Below are 19909 nucleotides of genomic sequence, written 5' to 3' on the forward strand. Positions count from 1 at the left end.
TTAAAATATGTGTCTGCACAAAGAACCACATAGCAATGTTCACAGTAGCTTTATACAAAGTAAACAAATACTAGAAACAACCCAAATGTCCTACAATAGGGAAATGGGTAAACAGACTTTGGGATAGCCATAAAATCAAATGTACTTAATAAAAAGAACTATTGTACACATGACAATATGGATGATCTCAGAAACAATAAACTGAGTGAAAAATGCTAGACTCAAAAGTTTCCATTTATATGAAACTTTAGAAATGACTAAGCCAACCAAAAATGATGTAAAGAAAATCAGGGGTTGACAGACTGAAGGGTAGGGGGCAGAACTGACTGGGATGGGACATGAAGGAAATTTTAAAGGTAATGGAAATGTTCTGTGGTGGACTTTACACAGGTGAATAAATTTGTAAAATTTCATTGAGATGTATGTACATTTGGTATAGAGATATTTTAGTTCATACAAACTCCACCTCAATAATACTGATCTAAAATATTTCCTGAGCATATAGCATGTTTAAAAATACAATCAGTACCAACAACACAAAGATTAACGATTTCTTTGTATTAATGGATAAAGTGAAAGAATTACTCACACACACCCCTACATACACCCCCCCCCACACACATAATAGTTCCTCACTTATTCTTTTATTGTTCAGAAAGCATAGTAATCTAACATTACATTAGGATACAGGGCTAAATGTGTTTAAGACAAATCCCCTGAATTCTGGCCCTTAGGAAGCTCACAATCTGGCACGATAGCAGAGACCAGAGAAACAGAAGCAGATGAAAAATGGTAAATATTAAATCTACAGGAAACAGGGATTCCAGAGGTAGCTATGCAGGACCACCTTTTCTCATATTTGTAAATGGTTTCCCTTACCAACCATAAATAAGATACATATTTTAGCCCTGAATTCTGCCAAATATAAGCAAAGTATTATTATCATCTTTGAAGTATTGAACACATTATAAAATATCACCTCTCATCACTGAAGATCCAAGCCAATGCTAGTATTTGCATCAAAGAAAAAAAAAACATTCACAAAATATATTGCAGTTGATATTTCATTCCCAAAAACTAAATGTTATTTTTATCATTCTTTATATTCTAATCTTTGAAGTGGGTAAATGATGATTTACAACTTATGCTTTTATAGAGTTAACTCCAAACAATTTTATTTTTCAGTGGCAATTAACCTGTATCAATGATTTTCAAGTTTCTTTTTAAAAAAAAAATAGGACATTTTGGGCTGGGGTTGTGACTCACTCCTCTAACACGACCCTGGGTTTGATCCTCAGCACCACATAAAAATAAATAAATACAACAAAGGTATTGTGTCCAACTACAACTAAAAAATATTTTAAAAAAACAGGATATTTTAATCTGATCCTTTTAATCAGAAGTGACCATAGTAGACTTGCACATAGATAGACACAGAAAACAGGTAAAAGCAGAACTGATTCAATAGAAACAGGAGAAAAGCCTACCTTCAGTGACAGCACAGGTTAACCCACTTAGCTGCATAATGAAAGAATAGTATAACTTTAAAAGGAGCTGGTTCATTTCCTTGATAATGGCACAAGGACAATACATTCATTTCCTAATTATTCTATCAGGCAGGGAACCATAAACTGTGAATGTTTCTTTATCGTGTCATTAGCATCACTCAGTCCACAGATGAAGAAATCAGTGAATACCTGGAAAGTCTACTATGGTCAATTCAGCCAGCCAAATAAGTTTCCGTTCCCTTAAAATAACACTTAAATACCAATCTTCTAAAACAAAATGAACGTAAACTTCAAGAAAAGTTGGTAAGTCTGGAAAACCTTCAGATAGGAAAGGAATGGTTTTCCACTGGGATGCTAGCCTTTTCTACAGTTGTTCAGGCTAGAAATTTCCAAAAGAATAAGTTCTCTTATGGAATTTTGAACTTCAACTTCCAGGCCCCATCTAAAACAAGAGGGATAAAACCTGAGTGAAATAAGAAAATACTAGAAGAGTTTTCTAAATATTTTTTGAAGCTGCAATAATATTCAGGGTAAGTTTTGGTAAGAGTAAAAATTGGTTATTTTATAAAAACTAGGCATTTCTATAGAGTTGATTTTGGAAACATCATCTGAAAATAAACCGCTTGTTTTAATTTTGCAGAAACAAAATTTGTAAATGATATTTGTCTACATTCATGTATTTGGTACTATGTTTCACTCAACATTTCTGGTAAAAATGGGGAAAACTTTAAAAACAAAACAAAATTCTAAGAAGCCAGGATCAGAATATTCTTGTAACATTCCTCCTACTGTAAAATATTTTAAATTCAAGACAGGTTATTTATTTCTTACAGAAAGATCTAAAAAGCAAATTAAACTTATTAGCAAATCAAATTGATTCTTTGGCCTGATCTTTCCCTATTCATAATTTTCTCATAACCATACTCAGCAAGATAGTATTATTTCATGTAAAAAAGAATAAAGTATTAGACATTATTAGTTGATTCACTTTCTCCACTACAACAGATAGTTAATATGACTATCACTGCCAAAAAAAAAATCCTTTTTTGTCATATATCCATTGCCTCACATACAGTAAATCTGTGTAGCTAACATCTAATAGCTTTGTGATATCTGTACCTAATTACCTTTTTTTTTCATTCCTAGCCCTATTTATTTTTTTAAATTTTTTTTAGCTTTAGGTGGACATAATATCTTTATTTTTATGTGATTCTGAGGATCAAACCCAGTGCCTCATACATGCTATGAGAGCACTCTACCACTGAGCCACAACGCCAGCCCCCTAGCCCTATTTATTATTTATTTTTATTTTGTGACAAGATCTCGCTAAGTTGCTCAGGTCCTTGCTAAATTGCCAAGGCTGGTCTCTAATTTATGATCCTCTTGTTTCAGTCTCTGAGTCACTGGGATTATAGGCATGAGCCACCAAACCAGGGTATGTGGCTAATTACATTCCTAAAATACAGTCTTTAGTGGTGTTTATCATGTTAGAAAAATAAAGAATCCCTGAGCAGAGAAAAAACAAACCTCAAAGGCACAGTCTTAACAACTAAATGTGTGTCCAAAGAAAACAATGTCATCTTATGGACAGGCAGATTCAAATAAAGAAAGGGTCCAGAAAGGCCTCCATGATTCCATCAAAGAAAGTTCCAGATCATTGGCAGAAACGAGTCAGACAGCTTTGGACCTGAATTCTCAGTCATCTGTGGCCTAGACTCATCATCCCAGCTTACATTGGATAAACTATTCTTGGGTACAGACCTTCCTGTGCACAATAAGCTATGAGCAAGACAATTCTTTCTTCCTCCATTTGTCATAAAAACTAATACATAAATTTTATTCCAGATTCTGCTGATCCAAATCTCAACTTCATTGCTATATTTCTTCAATCATCATTCAACAGATATTAAGTATCTATAAATTTACTTTATGCCTGGCACTCTGATACTCAGTAGAAATATATCAAATTAAAGAGTATTTTTTTAGCTATTGTAGAGTTTATAGAAATAGTACAGAAACAATTGTACTATAATATCAAGAGAAAGTATTTATAAGAGGCTAGCCAAGGCTGGGAAATATGCATTTAGGAAAAGCAGCAAAGGAGTAGAACATCATCTTATGGATGCTCAGGGCAAGAGGGTTTCAAGCAAACAAAAAGGGTCCAGGATGTCACACTTTGCAGAGGAAAATAAAGGCTGAGGCAACGATCATGGGAATACATGATAATATGGTTCTACTGCTGACAAGTTTTACTTCTGAGACAACAATTTCACTTCTGAGAGAGTCAAAGATCACAGAATACATAAACATGGCAGGACAAAGGAAGAAATCACTACTCAAATCTGGTGAGGAAGAGAAGGCCTATGCCCAAGGACAAGCAAAACAGACAGTGGAGTTTGGTTCATGGTTTTGCTCTTGGACAGGGGAGACTTGATCTCCCCTTCGTATATTCCAAAACCCAGGTCCTGAGACACTGTATCTATGTCTGGGTCATAGTGCAGAGCCTGTTTGTGACCCTCTTCCATTAGCCTGTGGGGTGCTGTACAGTCTCATTTTTAGTGGAAATGCTTTCAGTATTTTTTTTTTCAGCTTAACCATAATATATATTCGTTATTCTAAATATTATAAAAACTACAAGTAGTAGTATTAAAATTATCTATAATCACACTACTGTCATTGTCAACATATTTGGGTATAATCTATCCATTTCTTCCCATGAAATATGCATATATAAGGGGGCAGGGATGTAGCTCCATGGTACAGCACTTGCTTAGAATGCATGAAGCCCTCTTTTGTTCCCTAGCACCATGGGGGCAAAAAAGGAAAAAAAAAATATGCATATAAACATGTAAATACCTATATTTTTAAAACTGCAATATTACCAAACAATTTTAATAAACATTGCTTGAATTAAATAGAAATTTAATTACTTATTTACATTATTAATTATTTATTAGTCATTAATTATTCAATGTTTTAGTCATTATCATGTTATTGAGTTAATTTAACACATTAAAATTATTTAAGTGAATGTGGTCAAATTATCACAAATGTATTCACTAAGATTCCTAAAGACTTTCTTTCTCACAGAAGATACTGTAACAGTTTCACCATCCCATATTTCTGAGTTTGTTTAAAAGAAAAAAAAAGGTTGATAAAATAACCCAAACAATATTTTAAGGCAAATCAAATATTCCTGTCTATTTAAAATCACAACTAAGAATTACTGAAAGACTTTTTTTTTTCCTTCCTCATTCGGTCACTCACATCAAAGCTATTTAAATTATATGGTATATGACTTTAAAGTGCATTTTTCTTCTGGGGCCTTTCACAAGGAAGAGAAAAAAAGTTGTAAATTTTGTCAGGAAGCCAAATCACATCCAAAATGTTACAAGAGAGCTCTCAAAACTAGCTCACACCCTCTCTCAAGAGATTTTGCATTTATAACACTATGGCAGTCAGTTCATGTTAGGAACACATAAGGAACCTGGAAGGTATATGAAGCAGGACTTGTTTTCCTGTATTTATCCTGGTTCATAAGAAAATTTCTCAAAAAAAAATTCCCTTACTTTGACTCCGTAACCCTTTCTTCTGCTCTTTGTTATTGAAAAATGAGAAGGAAAAATTGGATTTTCCCAGATTAATATTTTTATTTACATTTAACCAAATGCAAACAATGCTAAATCATGCCATATGCTGAGTAATTACTTGGCATTTGCAATTTAATATCTTCATGGAATTACTTAACTTCATTACTCAAGCCTACTGTTTTGAGTGGTCTGTTCTTCATATCATACTGAAAAATAAGATCCTGAGTTTTCATCATACTTTCTATATAAAATTCTTTATCTCTTTCTTTAAAAAGAATATGCATGTTTTTTCCAAAGGCTTTAAGCTATGTTTAATTGATAGAATTATTTCCATCAAAGATACTAACCAAGAATTTTCCTTCTACCTCATAATAATATTTATCTACTGTGTTCAGTAAAAAAGCTATCACTTCTTTTTTTAGATAAGTAATAACTATGTAATGGGATTCCTGGAAAAGTAGTTAAGAAAATTTTAAAATTATATAAGATCTACATGGAGAAATTAATAAGAGCCAAGTTATTCAATTATCATCATGAAACAAAAAATACTAACATATTCTTCCCTCAGTTACATAAATATAAAAGCATCAGGCACTTCTCATTCTGGAGAATATTTTTTATTTTTCCCTCTTTTGTGACAGACAAAACTGTCCTTTAACATCCAAGGTACACAAATCTCTTGGTGAGATGGCCCTGTTAGTCGAGATTTTCAGAGCCTTTTGGTAAATAAGAGACTGAGACTCAAAAATTCTTCTTCCAAAATTTCAAGTCTATGTTTTTCAAAATATTTTGGACATGATCTCACTTATTTTTCATACACAATAAATCTTGCTGTGTGTGTCTTTGTAACTTCTAGTTTAGAGGATTGAAATATAATTGTTTTATTCCCCTCAAGACAATGTCTTTATTCCCCCATAATATCACATCAGAATGACTATCACTTATACTGCTTAGCATTTCAAAAAAAACTTACAGAATATTTTTAGTATTAACAAGCATAAAGTTCTACTAGATTGCAATTTCAGTATGCTTAACGCTAGCTAAACTAGTAGTTTAGCAGGACACTTGAAAATGGTGTAAGCCTTTCCTATATATCACAGACATTCAGCATCTCTAACCCCTTGAGAGTGGTACTTTCCCCTTAAAAACCACTTATAAATAAATAGATAGTAAAAGAGGGATTATATGAACCTCCTGTCAATAAACAGAAATCAAGAACCCTCCCCCCCCAAAAAAAATAAAACCATTACACTGGAGATTGAAGGTATGTCAGCTCTACCAAAGATTCTTCATTCCTTAATTTGCATTTTTTAAAATTCTATTTCAAATCCTTCTTTTTGTGAACCTACCTAGATCACACCTTTCCTGACACCCCATCAAGGTTCTTGTACTCAGTGAGGACTCTGGAAAGTTAGTGGACTCCTTGGGTTATAGCTCAAATGGACAGGCCTCTCACACAAGGCAGGGGCTTGGCCCGTCAGTTCTGGGTGACAGCTTTTTGCAGCCAGGGTCATTCTCCATGTGCCCCTCCTTCTCTCTGCCAGTTATCTTTGTAGCTCCAGCCCAGATCACTCCATTTTTAGGTCTTTTCCTAGGAATATCTGGCCTAGACCTAAAAGGTTCCCTCTTTTTTTTTTTTTATTAGTGCATTATGTACATATAAATTATGTAATATATAAAATATAATATATAATTGCTTTCTTATTTGAAATCTTCATTAAATACAATGTTTTTTTAAACATCCAATATGTAACCTCTTAAGTGTGATAGTTTTTCAATATTTTTAATCAATTCCTAAAAAATCATTGGTACTCTGATGTAAAAATATAGATACTGTGGGGGGCACTTATTATTCTATCATAGACATGTGCTTTCTCAAAAGAAAAGTTTGAAAAGAAATGTTTTAAAATTCAATGTACAAAACATGCAAGGAACTATCCAAACTGTTAAAGGCTGTGTAAAATTGGTTCCTTGGAATTTTATTCGTCTCAGCATTGCTGATTTTCTTCATGTTTCCTTGTTTTCCTTTGCAACTTTTTAAGAGATGATGGCCAGTGATTTCAGTGGCTAGCTAGTTGTTTTGGTTTTAAATAGCACGCATTTGGGACATTGTTCTGTCAATTCAAATATTTAGTTTCCTCCACATTCTACAGGGTAAAATGGCGAATTTCTTTCAAACCAGTGTGGATTTTGAATGAGGTTGACACAATAACTTTTTGGTCATTTAGGATTCTTGCAAACTGAGAATTAGCCATGCCTGCAATTGATTCAGTTAGCTTGACATCTCATAGTAAACTGATATTTTATCTTCTAATCAAAACAGTCAGCTAAATAAGCAGATTTCTCTCTTTTTTTCCTTTTTTTTATTTGTCCTGTTGAAATCATGCAACTTATTGATCAGTGTCTACCCTTAAATAACATTTCTTTTCCGTCTATGAAATATTCCTCCTTCAGGCATTTATATAAATCTCTCTCCCCTTAGTGACAGCTCTTATATCTGATTTTTTTTATTGTACTTTAAAAGAAGCTTTAATGAGTGGTATTCATTATATTTTCTTTTGATGTTAGGGTTCAAATATCCTGACTATCTTATGAAGGATCATCAGGACAACACCTTGATATTGAAATTTACATTTAGTAGACCAAGAGTTCCACTGTGTAGCAGACATGACCCCACTACACATTACAGAATGTTTTGCTGCAGCTTATAGCTAGAGCTTCAACAGCCTCCAAAGTCAATACACAAAACCATGAAACAAAAGATACACACTTATTTTGCAAGGTTTACCCCTTTAAATCGTATTCCCCATCTCCCATCCCCTTTTGTCCCACCTGCTGCTGTTGTACACTGGCAGAGCTCTGCTTGAATTCGGGTATATTTTGCCTAAATGGGGTCCTGTTGAGAACAGCCATCATCCTCCACCCCACCCTACCCCCACATTTGTGAGGAACATTAACATTTTGTACTATATACCCTTTAAATGTCATGAAAAAATTGTTCATATGCTCAGAAGTCTATGGCCAACAGATAATACTTTAAACAATAATGACTTTTTTTTTTTTTAACCTGAACAAAGGGAAACAGAAAGTACACATGGCTTCATTTAACTGTGAGTGACCAATAAAGCACTCCCAGGTGCCTGGGAGTGAAAGGGTAATTATGTGACTGGAACATTAGCATTCCTAGCCACACACTTGGAGGATAACATGCCCATCTTAGCCCAACAATAGAGAAAGAAAAGCATTCCACTATAACTAAGGTGCATATTCTTTTTTAAAAAAATACATTTGGCGATGTCTGAGCTCTGAGCTTATTGTAATGTATGAGCTCTGAGCTTTCCACTTCATTTTCAACCGGCAAATTCAAAGAAGGGATACGTGGAAATATTTACACACTGTTTCCCATACATTTCCTGTGGCTTTCTAGAATATTAGAGTTGTCTCTAATACATTTTCAAGTTTCAGAGGAAACACCCGTTTCTACTTATGTTCAAGGTCAGCAGCAAGGTTATGTTTTTGAAATCATGTCTGCAGTGAAACCCGGAATGGGGGAAAGCAGCAGATACCTCATTTCACATCACTAATTGTTCAAGCCCCTGAATGATTCTCATCATTAAGCCCATATGCAGGGAGCTCTTGGTCTGAATTCTAGTCAAACGTGGCTGCTGGCCAAAGTATTTGCAGGAAGGGGCTGTGCCAAATTCATACTCCAACAAAGTTTATAGTTTTTCTAATATCAGTACTTAACTCAGGAAAAATGAGTGCAAAACTAGCAAGAGAAATAAGTCCAGTCATCTCTAATCTGTGAGGCTCCCTGTTGCCAGGTCACTGAATTTTTCACAGATTGTCACTTTGTCTTCCTGGTTCTTTGTTACTTCCTCTAATAGCAGTTAGTATTTATTGATATGTCTTCAAACCAACAACCTTACCACTCTCCTATTCTAGAGATAAAGAAACAGTCACAGAAAATTATGTAACTTGTCTAAGGTCATACAGCTAGGGATATGAGCCATGGTCCCAGAGCCTGAAGCCAACTCCTACACGGTACTGTTTATACTTGTTTGTGGTTGTTTTTCCCCCGTAGATTTGTTGTCTACCCTTTTCCATCTGGCTTTGGGCCTTGAGATGCTAAATTCTGTAGACTGCCTCTATAGGGCCCCAGGCTTCTGGCTTCTAGTTACATTTGGGGAAATAGAAGATACCAGAAAATTGGGACCTGTTGGACGTGCATACCTTTGAATCCATCCTGATAAGGCTTCAGTTTGCCTACGAGGCCACAGTTCTTAGTGAGCCCTCAGCCTGGGTCTCACTGAGTGCCCTAGGAGCTGTCTCCTCCTCCCCTCCAGACTTAGGGGACACAGGGGTGGATCCATTGTTGCTGGATTTGGAGCTTCCTCAGTTCTGCCTAGATGGTGGCACGTTATCATTTATTAAATGTTCTTTTGTCCCTTTGAGTGAGCCATTTGTTTTCAGTGGGGAAATTCCTGGGACCCTGCCTCTGTAATGGACACATCTGCTGAGATGTTAACATTTAAGAGAACGGAACAGCTCCACCAGGCTGGAGACCTTTCCTGGGGTATGAAGGGACTGTTGGAGGACATGAGTTCTGGAGGTGGGGCGAGAGGATGGGGAAACTCAGGACACATGAATTATCAAATTAACAATGGATCTTTCGTGTTAGCTTCTTTGACACAAAGATAGAGGATCTCTAACTTTTGAGATTTCAAGTTTGGACTTTTTCTTATAATAAAAGAAGAATTAATTGGATCAACTAATAATTACTCAGTTTTCAAACAAAGAGGAAAGTAGTACTGTCATGATTTAGTTCTAGTTCTGTCTTCAAAGGTGAAGTAAGTTACCTCCTTGGGATGAGTTTCTACTTGTGTTTCCAAAATGTAATATCATACAGTGATTTATAGACCACGGATGCTCAGCCAAGTAATTTCTTCACTTTGATTTTCCTTTTATGTTAAATGAAGATGAAAGATACCTAGGATCTTCTACTTAATCATTGTTTAAAGAACAATAACTTCAAGTTAGCTCAAGAGAGAGCTGATACAAAAATATACCCAATGAGGTGAGGAAATTGATGAACTAGATTAAGAGGGTAAATCATAACACTCCATAGTTTCCTTTTTAGAAAGAGCACATGAAAAATTTCTCTCGAGTCAAATGTAAGGACTCGGTGCATGTGTGGCATCCCTGCAGTTCTTGGAGCCATTAAATGTAGATATCCTTAGAGCATTTATTTTCCTTAGAATTTGTAATGTTTACATAATAAAAGAATCCAGAACATTGAGAAAAAAAAGAAATGACTAACATGCCAAATTCTCCCTCTTAACAAAATCTTGCACACTGGTGGCTTTCTTTAAAGAACATTTCTTCTCTACATTTCCAATAAGCCTTCATAATACCTTTTCTCATCAACAGGAAAAGAGAAAATTGCCTAGCTCTTTCTGGATTATCCCACTCAGATGTATTTCCCAGCTACCACTAGACTTCTGTTTTCTAACAAACATGTAACATTTTACAGATTATTCACATGTTTGTAAAATGGTAAAACATTGTAACACTCTAACAAAATTTCCCCCACTTTAAAAGCAAACTAGCAATACCCCTAGGATTATAAAGCAACTTAACATTTATTGGGTACTTAACCCTGTATCGGATCTCCTATGGAACATTTTACATGCATTATCTCATTTAATGTTATCGTTTTCTAAAATGGAAATTCTACCATCTCCATTTCACAAGCAAGAAAACTGGGGCTCACAGAGCAGATGTCACATAAAAATGCAGAGATTTATCATTTAGGATTCGTTTACCTTTAGGTAACTGAATACTCAATTCTAATTGGCCTGGGCAATATTGTTCCCTTAACTAGAGGCTTACCATTAGGATAGGAGTGAGTGATGACTTAATCCAGAGACTGGATTTTTCTTAACTCCTCACTCTTCCTTGTATTTGTTCTATTCTCAAAATTGTCTCAAGTTGCTTGCATCAGATTGGGGATTCACACCCATGGGGGACAACATCTAAAAAAAGAGAATTTCTCCAGGACACCCTAGCTAAATTCCCATTGAGTCTCATCAGCCCAAAGTAAATGAGACATCCTTTCTTGCATCATTTAGCAAGCGCTTGGAATTGCTATGGTTGGCAAATAGATCAAGACCCATCAGCACTGGTATTAAACTCAGTTTTATAAAAATAGACTATTTTAGCAATGATCTTCTCTAACCCTATTTTTCCAAAATTAAATTGACAGATCAGAACATCATTTGATGATGCACGAGAGAAACACTTACCAGTGTGTTAACTACACCTGTAAAATTTTCTGTACCAAATCTTTATAAATTATTGTTCTTATAAATTATATGGCAATTGTCAGAATTGTGAACATTTACTAGATCTATAAAATTATTCATGAGACCATTTATCTAATAAAGTGTGTGCCTCTATAAGGCTTAGCATTTTCTCAGTTGAAGACAATAATATTTTTAATTTTTAGTGATACAATTTTTCCTGGGTGTGTATAAATAAGGGGAATCACAGTTACAGGACACATGTATTTTTTTCCTCTTTCTTTGGAACCCATCTACTAATAAACTCCTATAGTTTTCCTCACAATTTCATCTAACTTCTTCGAATCTCTATGTTGTGTCTGACCGCCCATCAACTGGTCCAAGCAACTGTTCTTTCAAAAGCCCTAAGTGTTGGCCATTGAGTCTTACCTCTTCTCCAGTACTGTCTGCTAAGAACCATCATGTCCACTGGGCATGACATCTGCTGGTTCCAACACCCCTTCTGTCTCCAGTGAACATTACTGTCACTTTCAATCCAGAACCTCACCAAACACCAAGTGTTGTACTCACAATTTCTTATGTCCCACTTCCTGCTTGTGATCCTGACTGTACCCCAGGGTCTTACAGAATTTAAAACTAAAAACTCTGACCAGCAACCTTTCCTTCATTTGTTTAAGCAAGATATATGGGATGGCACATGAAACCCAATCCCTGAGTCCTGAAATCTTTTCTGATATCTTCTCAGGTTTCCAAATCCTCATTCAAAAATGTATGCATACTAACTGCTAAAGGGAGCCCTTGTAGTCATTAGACCTGCCCAGGCATTCCCGAGTCACTAAAGGGGACATAACATGGACTCCAACCATACATCTCTCAAAAGCTGATTCTTCCAAGAAAACTCTTTAAAGTAACTCTCTAGGTTTACATACCTCAATATTTGGGGGGAAAAATGTTTTTGTTAAACTGTTGGCTCTAGGAATTTGTAAGTCCTTAACACTGGAAAGACATTATAGGTTTTATTGCAAGGACACTATAAATTTTATTATCAAACACTTAGATTCTATTAGCTCCTCTATGATGTAATAAGAACTCTTCAACTATAAGAGAACTCCATTTCATTCAAGACACAAGGGAATCTGTCATGAAATTAATAGACCTTGTAAAGATAGAGTCACTGCATCAATTAAATGAGAATTGTGTCCATTTAAAACCTCATCTTTGTACTGGTATGTTCCTGGAAACTTCAATGGGAGCCAAATAAATAAATTAACAGGCAAATAAAATATTATTATCATGAGTGAGGCCAAGGCAACATAATGAAGAAGGAAATCTTGACAATTAGACCTACCTCAAAAATGTTTAAGAAAATACTAGGGTTTTCTTTTTTAAATTTTTTTTTGATGTTGATAGACCTTTATTTTTATTCATTTATTTTTATTCATTTATTTATATGTGGTGCTGAGAATCGAACCCAGTGCCTCACACATGCTAGGCAAGTGCTCTACCACTGAGCCCCAGCCCACTAGGGTTACAAATTTTATTACCAAACATTTTTGTTATTGTTACACAATATCTTTATTTATTTATTGTTATGTGGTGCTGAGGATTGAACCAAATTCCTCACACGTGTAAGGCAAGCACTCTACAGCTGAGTTACAGCCCCAGCCCAAACATTTTTGATAACTATGTATTTACTCAGTTATAGTTCTGACTTTTAATGTTAGATGCCAAACCTCATTAGAATTTTGTTCAATAATTAACTTTTTCACATCCTATTTCAATAACTAGACAAGCCTCATTTTATCATTTTATCCAAACCTCATTTTATCCAAAGTTCATTCATTAAAAACACAAACTGACCTTATTAAGCAATAAGAACTACAAACATCTGATTAAAACTAATAATAAATACATGTATGCTTAAATCTAAAAATGTGTTGCTATAGCATAATTCAATCTAGAAATTAATATTAGATAAATCTGTTTCTCCACGTTAGTTCAAGTGTATTGACTGGTGTGTGGTCTAGGAGTAAATCCTATTAGTTAAAACAGATTTGGGAATCAATCAGGCCAAACTGACTGAGTTGGGTAAAGTAGCTGGCAATAAGTAGACCTACTTTATTGAACTGACCTCATTAACTTGTTTTTTGTCCAGATGGAACACTTGACCAGAACTTGTAGAGGCGATTTCTTCATACACTTTATATCCAATATGGCTCCTGTCATCACAATCTCCAGTGAGCACAAATACCACCTGTGGTTAAAAAAAAAAAGAGTTGAATGGGCTTTGTACTTATTGAGCACTTATTATGTGTTAATATATTGCTAGGCAAGTGGGATTCTTAATCACTCTGTTTAACAGTGAACCTATACCGGAGCAGAATTATTTACATTTCAGAAATACAGGCTAAAAGCAATGGAAATGAACGAGAGACCATGACTGTGCAAGATTGCATAACAGCCTCAGTTTCTCACCCCTCCCTGTACCCATTCACCCTGCCAAAGGATTCTGAAGTTCCTTTCAATAAAAAGGTAGAGTTTATTTTGTCATCTCTGGTCTAAGCTTAGTCACTTGTCTTGCTTTGTCCAAAAGTGAGAAACAAAAGGGATATTCTGCAGGTTCTGAACTTGAACTCAAAACGCCTTATGCATTTCCACTTGATCTCTAGTGTTTCTGCCATGGCTATGAGAAGGGCATGACTAAACTAACCTACTGTCCTCAGAAAGAGGCTAAGAAACCTGTGAGGCAAAGCCAATTCACCCCCCGAGTCCCACTTAGGCCAAACCCAAACACGTCCAGACTCACAGTGGGCGAGTCTAGCCTAGATGAACAGAGCTCTGCTAACATCTGAGAAATAAATGCTTATTGTTTTAAACCACAAGTATTAAAACAGTTCGTTATTATGGCAAGAACTGATACAATGAATAACTAACACGGGCCAGATTCCACATAGGAGGTGACATTAAAAATCCAGGCCTTTTTTTTTCTGTCAAGGCTGCATTTTTGTCAGTTTTAAGATAACAATCACCTTCCTTCCTTACTCCCCAATCACTTCTTCTCTGTGTGCAAAAAACAAGACATTCAAATGCTCTCTACACATCTCACATTCCCATTAAGGTTTAAATTAAATGACACATGCAAAGAGTTCATTTATGGGGAGAGATAGTTGTAATTAGTGCTATTTGGCACACAAGGGAGAACAGGGAGGATACGTGCCCCTTCCATGGTGTGTTCGGAAGGGTCTGGAGTGGATCCCTACTCACCTGGGACTGCTTCTGTTGGATAAGCTGTAGCACCTCATGGGTGAGCCGGTAATCTTTGGACCGTGCATCAGTGAAGACATAGATGAAGGAGCCAGGAAGAGAAATTTCCAAGGCAATTTTTATGGCTCCAATACTCATCTCTGGACAATCACCACCACCCTGTTGAGCAGAAGGAAAAGTCTAATTAGTTCATCGGCTGAGGATGAAAACAGACGTAGGTGTTTGAGTGTTTAATTTTTATCACTCTTTTATTCTTAACATACATCCATGAGGTAAATGTAATTTTTAGCACAGTTCACCAACAGAACACTAAATCACCAAAGTTCTTCCCAAGGTCCCAGAACAAGTAAATGAAGGAGCAGAGATGGGATTCAACTCTGCCTGACCTGAGGGTTCACACTCCAAGCGATCCCAGCATCAACTTCTATTCCACAAGCAAGTGGCTTAAGACACTCTAAAATTCCCATTCTTCTGGACACCCACAGAATACTGTTCCTCCCCGTACTGCAGCATTTGATGAACTGTGTTGTCATCCATGCTTCCTCCCACTGGACTCCCATTCCTTGAAGAACTTAATAGGTGTTCCATTGTTGTTAATGAATAAACAGATACATAAAGGAACAGGGAGTGAAAGGTGAATGTCACTGTGCAAAGAAATCTTGGCACAATCTAGGCACACCTACTGTATTCAGCCTTACTGTTATTCAAGCACAGCTCCTCCCATTTCAAGGCATACCATCTCCTAAAGCCATAAAAATATGCACATGCACACAAATGAAGGGTATGGTGAAGACAAACTGCATAATTCACGGAATTAGACAGTTTCCTAAGTGTATTAGGAAAGGTCTGACTTGATGAACCTTGTGTTTTTCTTTGAACCCTGAAATACAACTAATCAATATCAGTAGGCACATTCTTGGCCAATCTTCTGTTATGCATTTTATCTTTATAATTCTACTGAAAGCTACAATATGATAGGTTGCCAAAGCTACTTCAGATAGAAAAAATAATAATAATAATAGAGTACTGGAAAACAAGTCAAATCAGAAGTTTGTGAACTTCTATATACATGTTGCTCCTGGAATTTGAAAAATAAAGTAATCTCAGTTACAGTGATAATTGTAGTCAAAAATGGAATTCCTGGAAAGAAAGATTAAATAAATAAAAATGAATAGAAATCCTATCAATCGAAGGAGTAATAAAACACAGATTACCATGCTGTCTTTTAAAAATATAAGACAGGGTGAGAGAGGAACTGCAATAAACTGAACCTTTAAGCTCTGAGACGTTAAGAGAAAAACGAAGTCCCTGTTCAAACCTTAAGTGAAGATGCTCATCAAATGAAGGATCCGGGAACCAGGAATGCCCTTCACAGGGGCTGCTGTCCCGTGCCTCTTCTAATCTGCCCACTGCAATTCTATGCTCATCTTAACTTTCATGGAACTGTTCTTTTTTAAAAATATACATATATATATTTTTTTTCAGCTGTAGAATGACACAATACCTTTATTTTACTTATTAATTTGGAACTGTTTTTTATTCCATTTGTTTTCCAGATAAGCCTAACACTATGAAATCAAAATATGAAACTTCTTTGGTGGGCTCATGTCCAACTGCAGAACTTTCATTGGCATCCCAGACATTCTAACATAAGCGACTCCTACTGAATTTCGAACCTAGGTAGTAAGTTAGATCACAATTCTTTCATGTGGAATACCCATGCTGGAAATGTCTTGTTTGTGTCATCTGTCTTGTTACCTATAAAACCGAGGTGTGAAACTCAGTTGCAGGCTGAATAAATTTTACAACCCTCGGTTCTCTTTCTTAATATACAGTTGGCAACTCTATGATCAAGGAAACATAATGTACATGTGGAAACCATTAAGTTACACTGAATCTGATTTAAAGTTGTGTCCAAAGCAAGTATGAAATAAATCAGAACAATTGTAGCTCGTCAGCGACATGTGCTGGCCTTCATCACTTGTAGAAAATATGGTAGGGGTGTCCTGAGAGACAATGAGAATTCCACAGAGCCCAGACTTCAAATCCCTCCCAGGCAACATAACCTGCTCCCCTTTGCTACACAGTGATCACCAAATAAGCTTGAAGAAGGTGGACTCGAAATTCAAGCCTCAAACTGCTGACCTCAATTCCAGTTGCCTTATAGGTTAACAATCAAAACAATTTCCAAGTTTTCCAGTTATCACTTGCCAGTGAGAAGAGTTTAACTCTTCAGCAACTGATCTTTCAACTCCCTGGAATTTCTCTGGTAGAACTTTGCTGGGTCCACATAAGAAATTCAGTTTACTTCAATTTAAATATCCACAAAGAACATCTTATGTATGAGGCACTCAATATCTGCAGCAGATCAGAAAATGATGTGCCTTAATACTTTAAAAATTTCAAAAGCTTCGTGGTTCACATGAATTATAACAACATTAATAGTCCTAAACAAAAATTGATGAAATAAAATCTAGATCATCCAGAAAAAGGAGACTATTTATACAACAGATTAATGAAGATTATTAAAAATCAACATGTATGTAGAAAAAGACTTGGTTTTAAAGGATATATGTGGAAGCTGGGTGCAGGGGCACATGCCTGTAATCCCAGCAGCTGGGGGGCTGAGGCAGGAGGACCACAAGTTCAAAGCCAGCCTCAGAAAAAGCAAGGTGCTAAGCAACTCAGCTAGACCCCGTCTCTAAATAAAATACAAAACAGGCTGAGGATGTGGCTTAGTGGCCAATTGTCCCTAAGTTCAATCCCTGGTAACCACCCCCCAAAAAAAAGTTTATATGAGGGAAGCTAGGGGACTTAGCTGACAACTACATCACTATTCAGTACTGTGACCTGCCTGCCAAAGAAAGAAATAAGAGCCTCCAGTATCCCCCAAGGACCCGCCACATTGCTCCAGGGGAAACCTCAGGTCTCTTCTGGTGACAGGCCAGAATTCAGATCTCTAGCTAGTGTTATTTAGGTCTGGGGTATTGACAGCTCTCTGGAAGGGATTCAGACATCTGACAGGGTAATCAGATGAATGATATTGAAAGTCAATTCTAATACTAAATCTCCACAATGATTCTTGAAATTATTTTCAAGACACAATAATAAAAAAGATAACTTATAGCAATATGGCCATTTTAAGGAACAACCGGGGACTGAAACATAGCACATTATATTCCATGCATGTCTGATTATGTAAAAATGAATCCCAGTATTATATGTAACAATAATGCACTAATAAAAACATTAAAAATAAAATAGAAAAAATTTTGGAGAACTGGGCTGGGGATGTGGCGCAGTGATAAAGTGCTTGCCTAGTATGTGTCAGGCCCCGAGTTCGATCCCTTACACTGCCCCCCCCCCAAAAAAGGAAATTTTGGAGAACTGCTTCTGACAATTTGAACTTTAAAGAAACTCTTTAATTTTCCTTTGTATCTATTTTGTTGAAAACAACATTTATAGTTTTCTCCAGGATTTTAGATCATGAAATAGTATCCCAAGGAAACATTTTGAACTCCTCCCACATTATCACCGAAAGTCAGACAGATCAGATACAGTATTGTGGGGAACACAGCAATCCTGTGGTTGGGTAAGTAGAATAGGTGGAGTGAATTCAGGCTTCATAAGTCTGTGGATGTTATTTTGTCACAGGAACCTGCAATATTTACTCTTCGGTGAGTCATGTATTTACCCTTAAGGAAATTCTCTTGTTTATAGGCACACTTTGAAAAGAAAATCCTGGACTTTCCCATTATAGTCCACACCCACCTCATTCTACCCACCTGTACATTTTGCTTTGAAAAAGCAATGTAACAGAACACCCTTTTAAACTTTTTATCCTTTTGAGATTCACACAAAAGATGCTTAAGAAATCAGGGAATGATTTGCTTCTGGGTAGGACACCAGGATGCTAGCTAGAAAGAGTCAAACTTTCCCACTTCTGTCCTTCACTCCTATAACTCAGGCTCTCTTGAGGACAAAAGGTTATTTGTCCTTCAGGGAACTCAGTCTAGCAAAAGCTCTGACAGAAAACTGCAGCAACAAACTAGTTACAATAGGCCCAAAGAAGTTGCCATTATATAACAAAAATAATAAAGACACTACCTACCAATTCACCTACAGTATGCACACCGTCTTCAGTCTCTTAAAATGCATCTTGTTCTTGTATCTCCCAAAAGTGGATGTGAGATCACTCTTTCAATAAGTTTGCCATATGAGTTAGTAAGAACATGTGCTAAGTAAAGGGAGTGATTTTCTATTTGCAATTACTTTTGTCATTTGCTGCTCAATTGAAGGTACACCAATTACTCAAAGTGATTGGGACATGGAAGTAACAGTAAAAATAGTTAACTGATTAAGATAAATTTGCTGGGTACGGTGGCACATGCCTATAATCCCACCAGTTTAGGAGGCTGAGGCAGGAGGATTGTGAGTTCAAATCCAGGTTCAACAAAAGTGAGGCTCTTAAGCAACTCATTGAGACTCTGACTCTAAATAAAATAGAGAATACGGCTGGTGATGTGGCTCAGGAGTTGAGTGCCCCTAAATTCAATCCCCTGTATCCTCCTCCCAAAAAAAAAAAAAAGAAACAAATTCATTGTATTGAGGATAAATCCAGCCCTAGAACCACATCTGTCTTTAATTATTTACTTTTCTGCTTTGAAATAAAATACAAAGAGAAATCATAAAAATAAATAATCTTACTTTGGTTAGATTAATAAGGTTACATAAAATAATATTTAGAAGGAAAGTAGAAGAGCAATAAAGACAGTGGCTTTGGCAGTAAATGCCCCAAGGTGGATGTGTGTGTGTGTGTGTGTGTGTGTGTGTGTGTGTGTGAGACCTGCTTTGCCATTTGACAATTTTATGACCCAAGTAAGATATGTTATCTAACACCTTAGCACTTGAGTTTCCTCATTTGTAGAAAGGAAGAGTCCTGCGTGTGTGTGAACTGAAAGAAATACTTTCAAACATTTGCAAAACCTTTCACAAAGCACTTGCCCATAACTTTTGCTCATTTATGGCATAAATACTTGGAGATTACTTCTCTTGAAATATCTTTATAATACTAGAGTTAGTAGTAGTAGTAGTAGTAGTAATAAAGTGCATTGATGAAGCCTACACTTAGGACCAGACACCCTCTCTTATTCTTAAAGTTCTTACATGTATTATTAGTATACTTCCTGCCCTACATTAAATAAATACAGACCATTCCTCTTTACAGTATAAACATGTGCAGATA

The 19909-nt window shown here is 36.1% G+C and overlaps 1 protein-coding gene across 1 annotated transcript in view; it reads right to left on the reverse strand.

The window, feature by feature from the left end:
* Positions 1 to 19909, reverse strand: part of Hmcn1 (hemicentin 1) — a 397169-nt gene that overhangs the window by 261258 nt on the left and 116002 nt on the right. The window contains exons 3-4 of the mRNA XM_076872754.2: positions 14665 to 14823; positions 13532 to 13654 (exon numbers count right to left, since the gene is read on the reverse strand). Coding sequence (XP_076728869.1) covers positions 13532 to 13654; positions 14665 to 14823 — 282 coding nt within the window. The remainder of the gene's footprint in view (positions 1 to 13531; positions 13655 to 14664; positions 14824 to 19909) is intronic.

The sequence above is a fragment of the Callospermophilus lateralis genome, chromosome 13 (genome assembly GCF_048772815.1).
Source record: "Callospermophilus lateralis isolate mCalLat2 chromosome 13, mCalLat2.hap1, whole genome shotgun sequence".
Lineage (NCBI taxonomy): Eukaryota > Metazoa > Chordata > Mammalia > Rodentia > Sciuridae > Callospermophilus > Callospermophilus lateralis.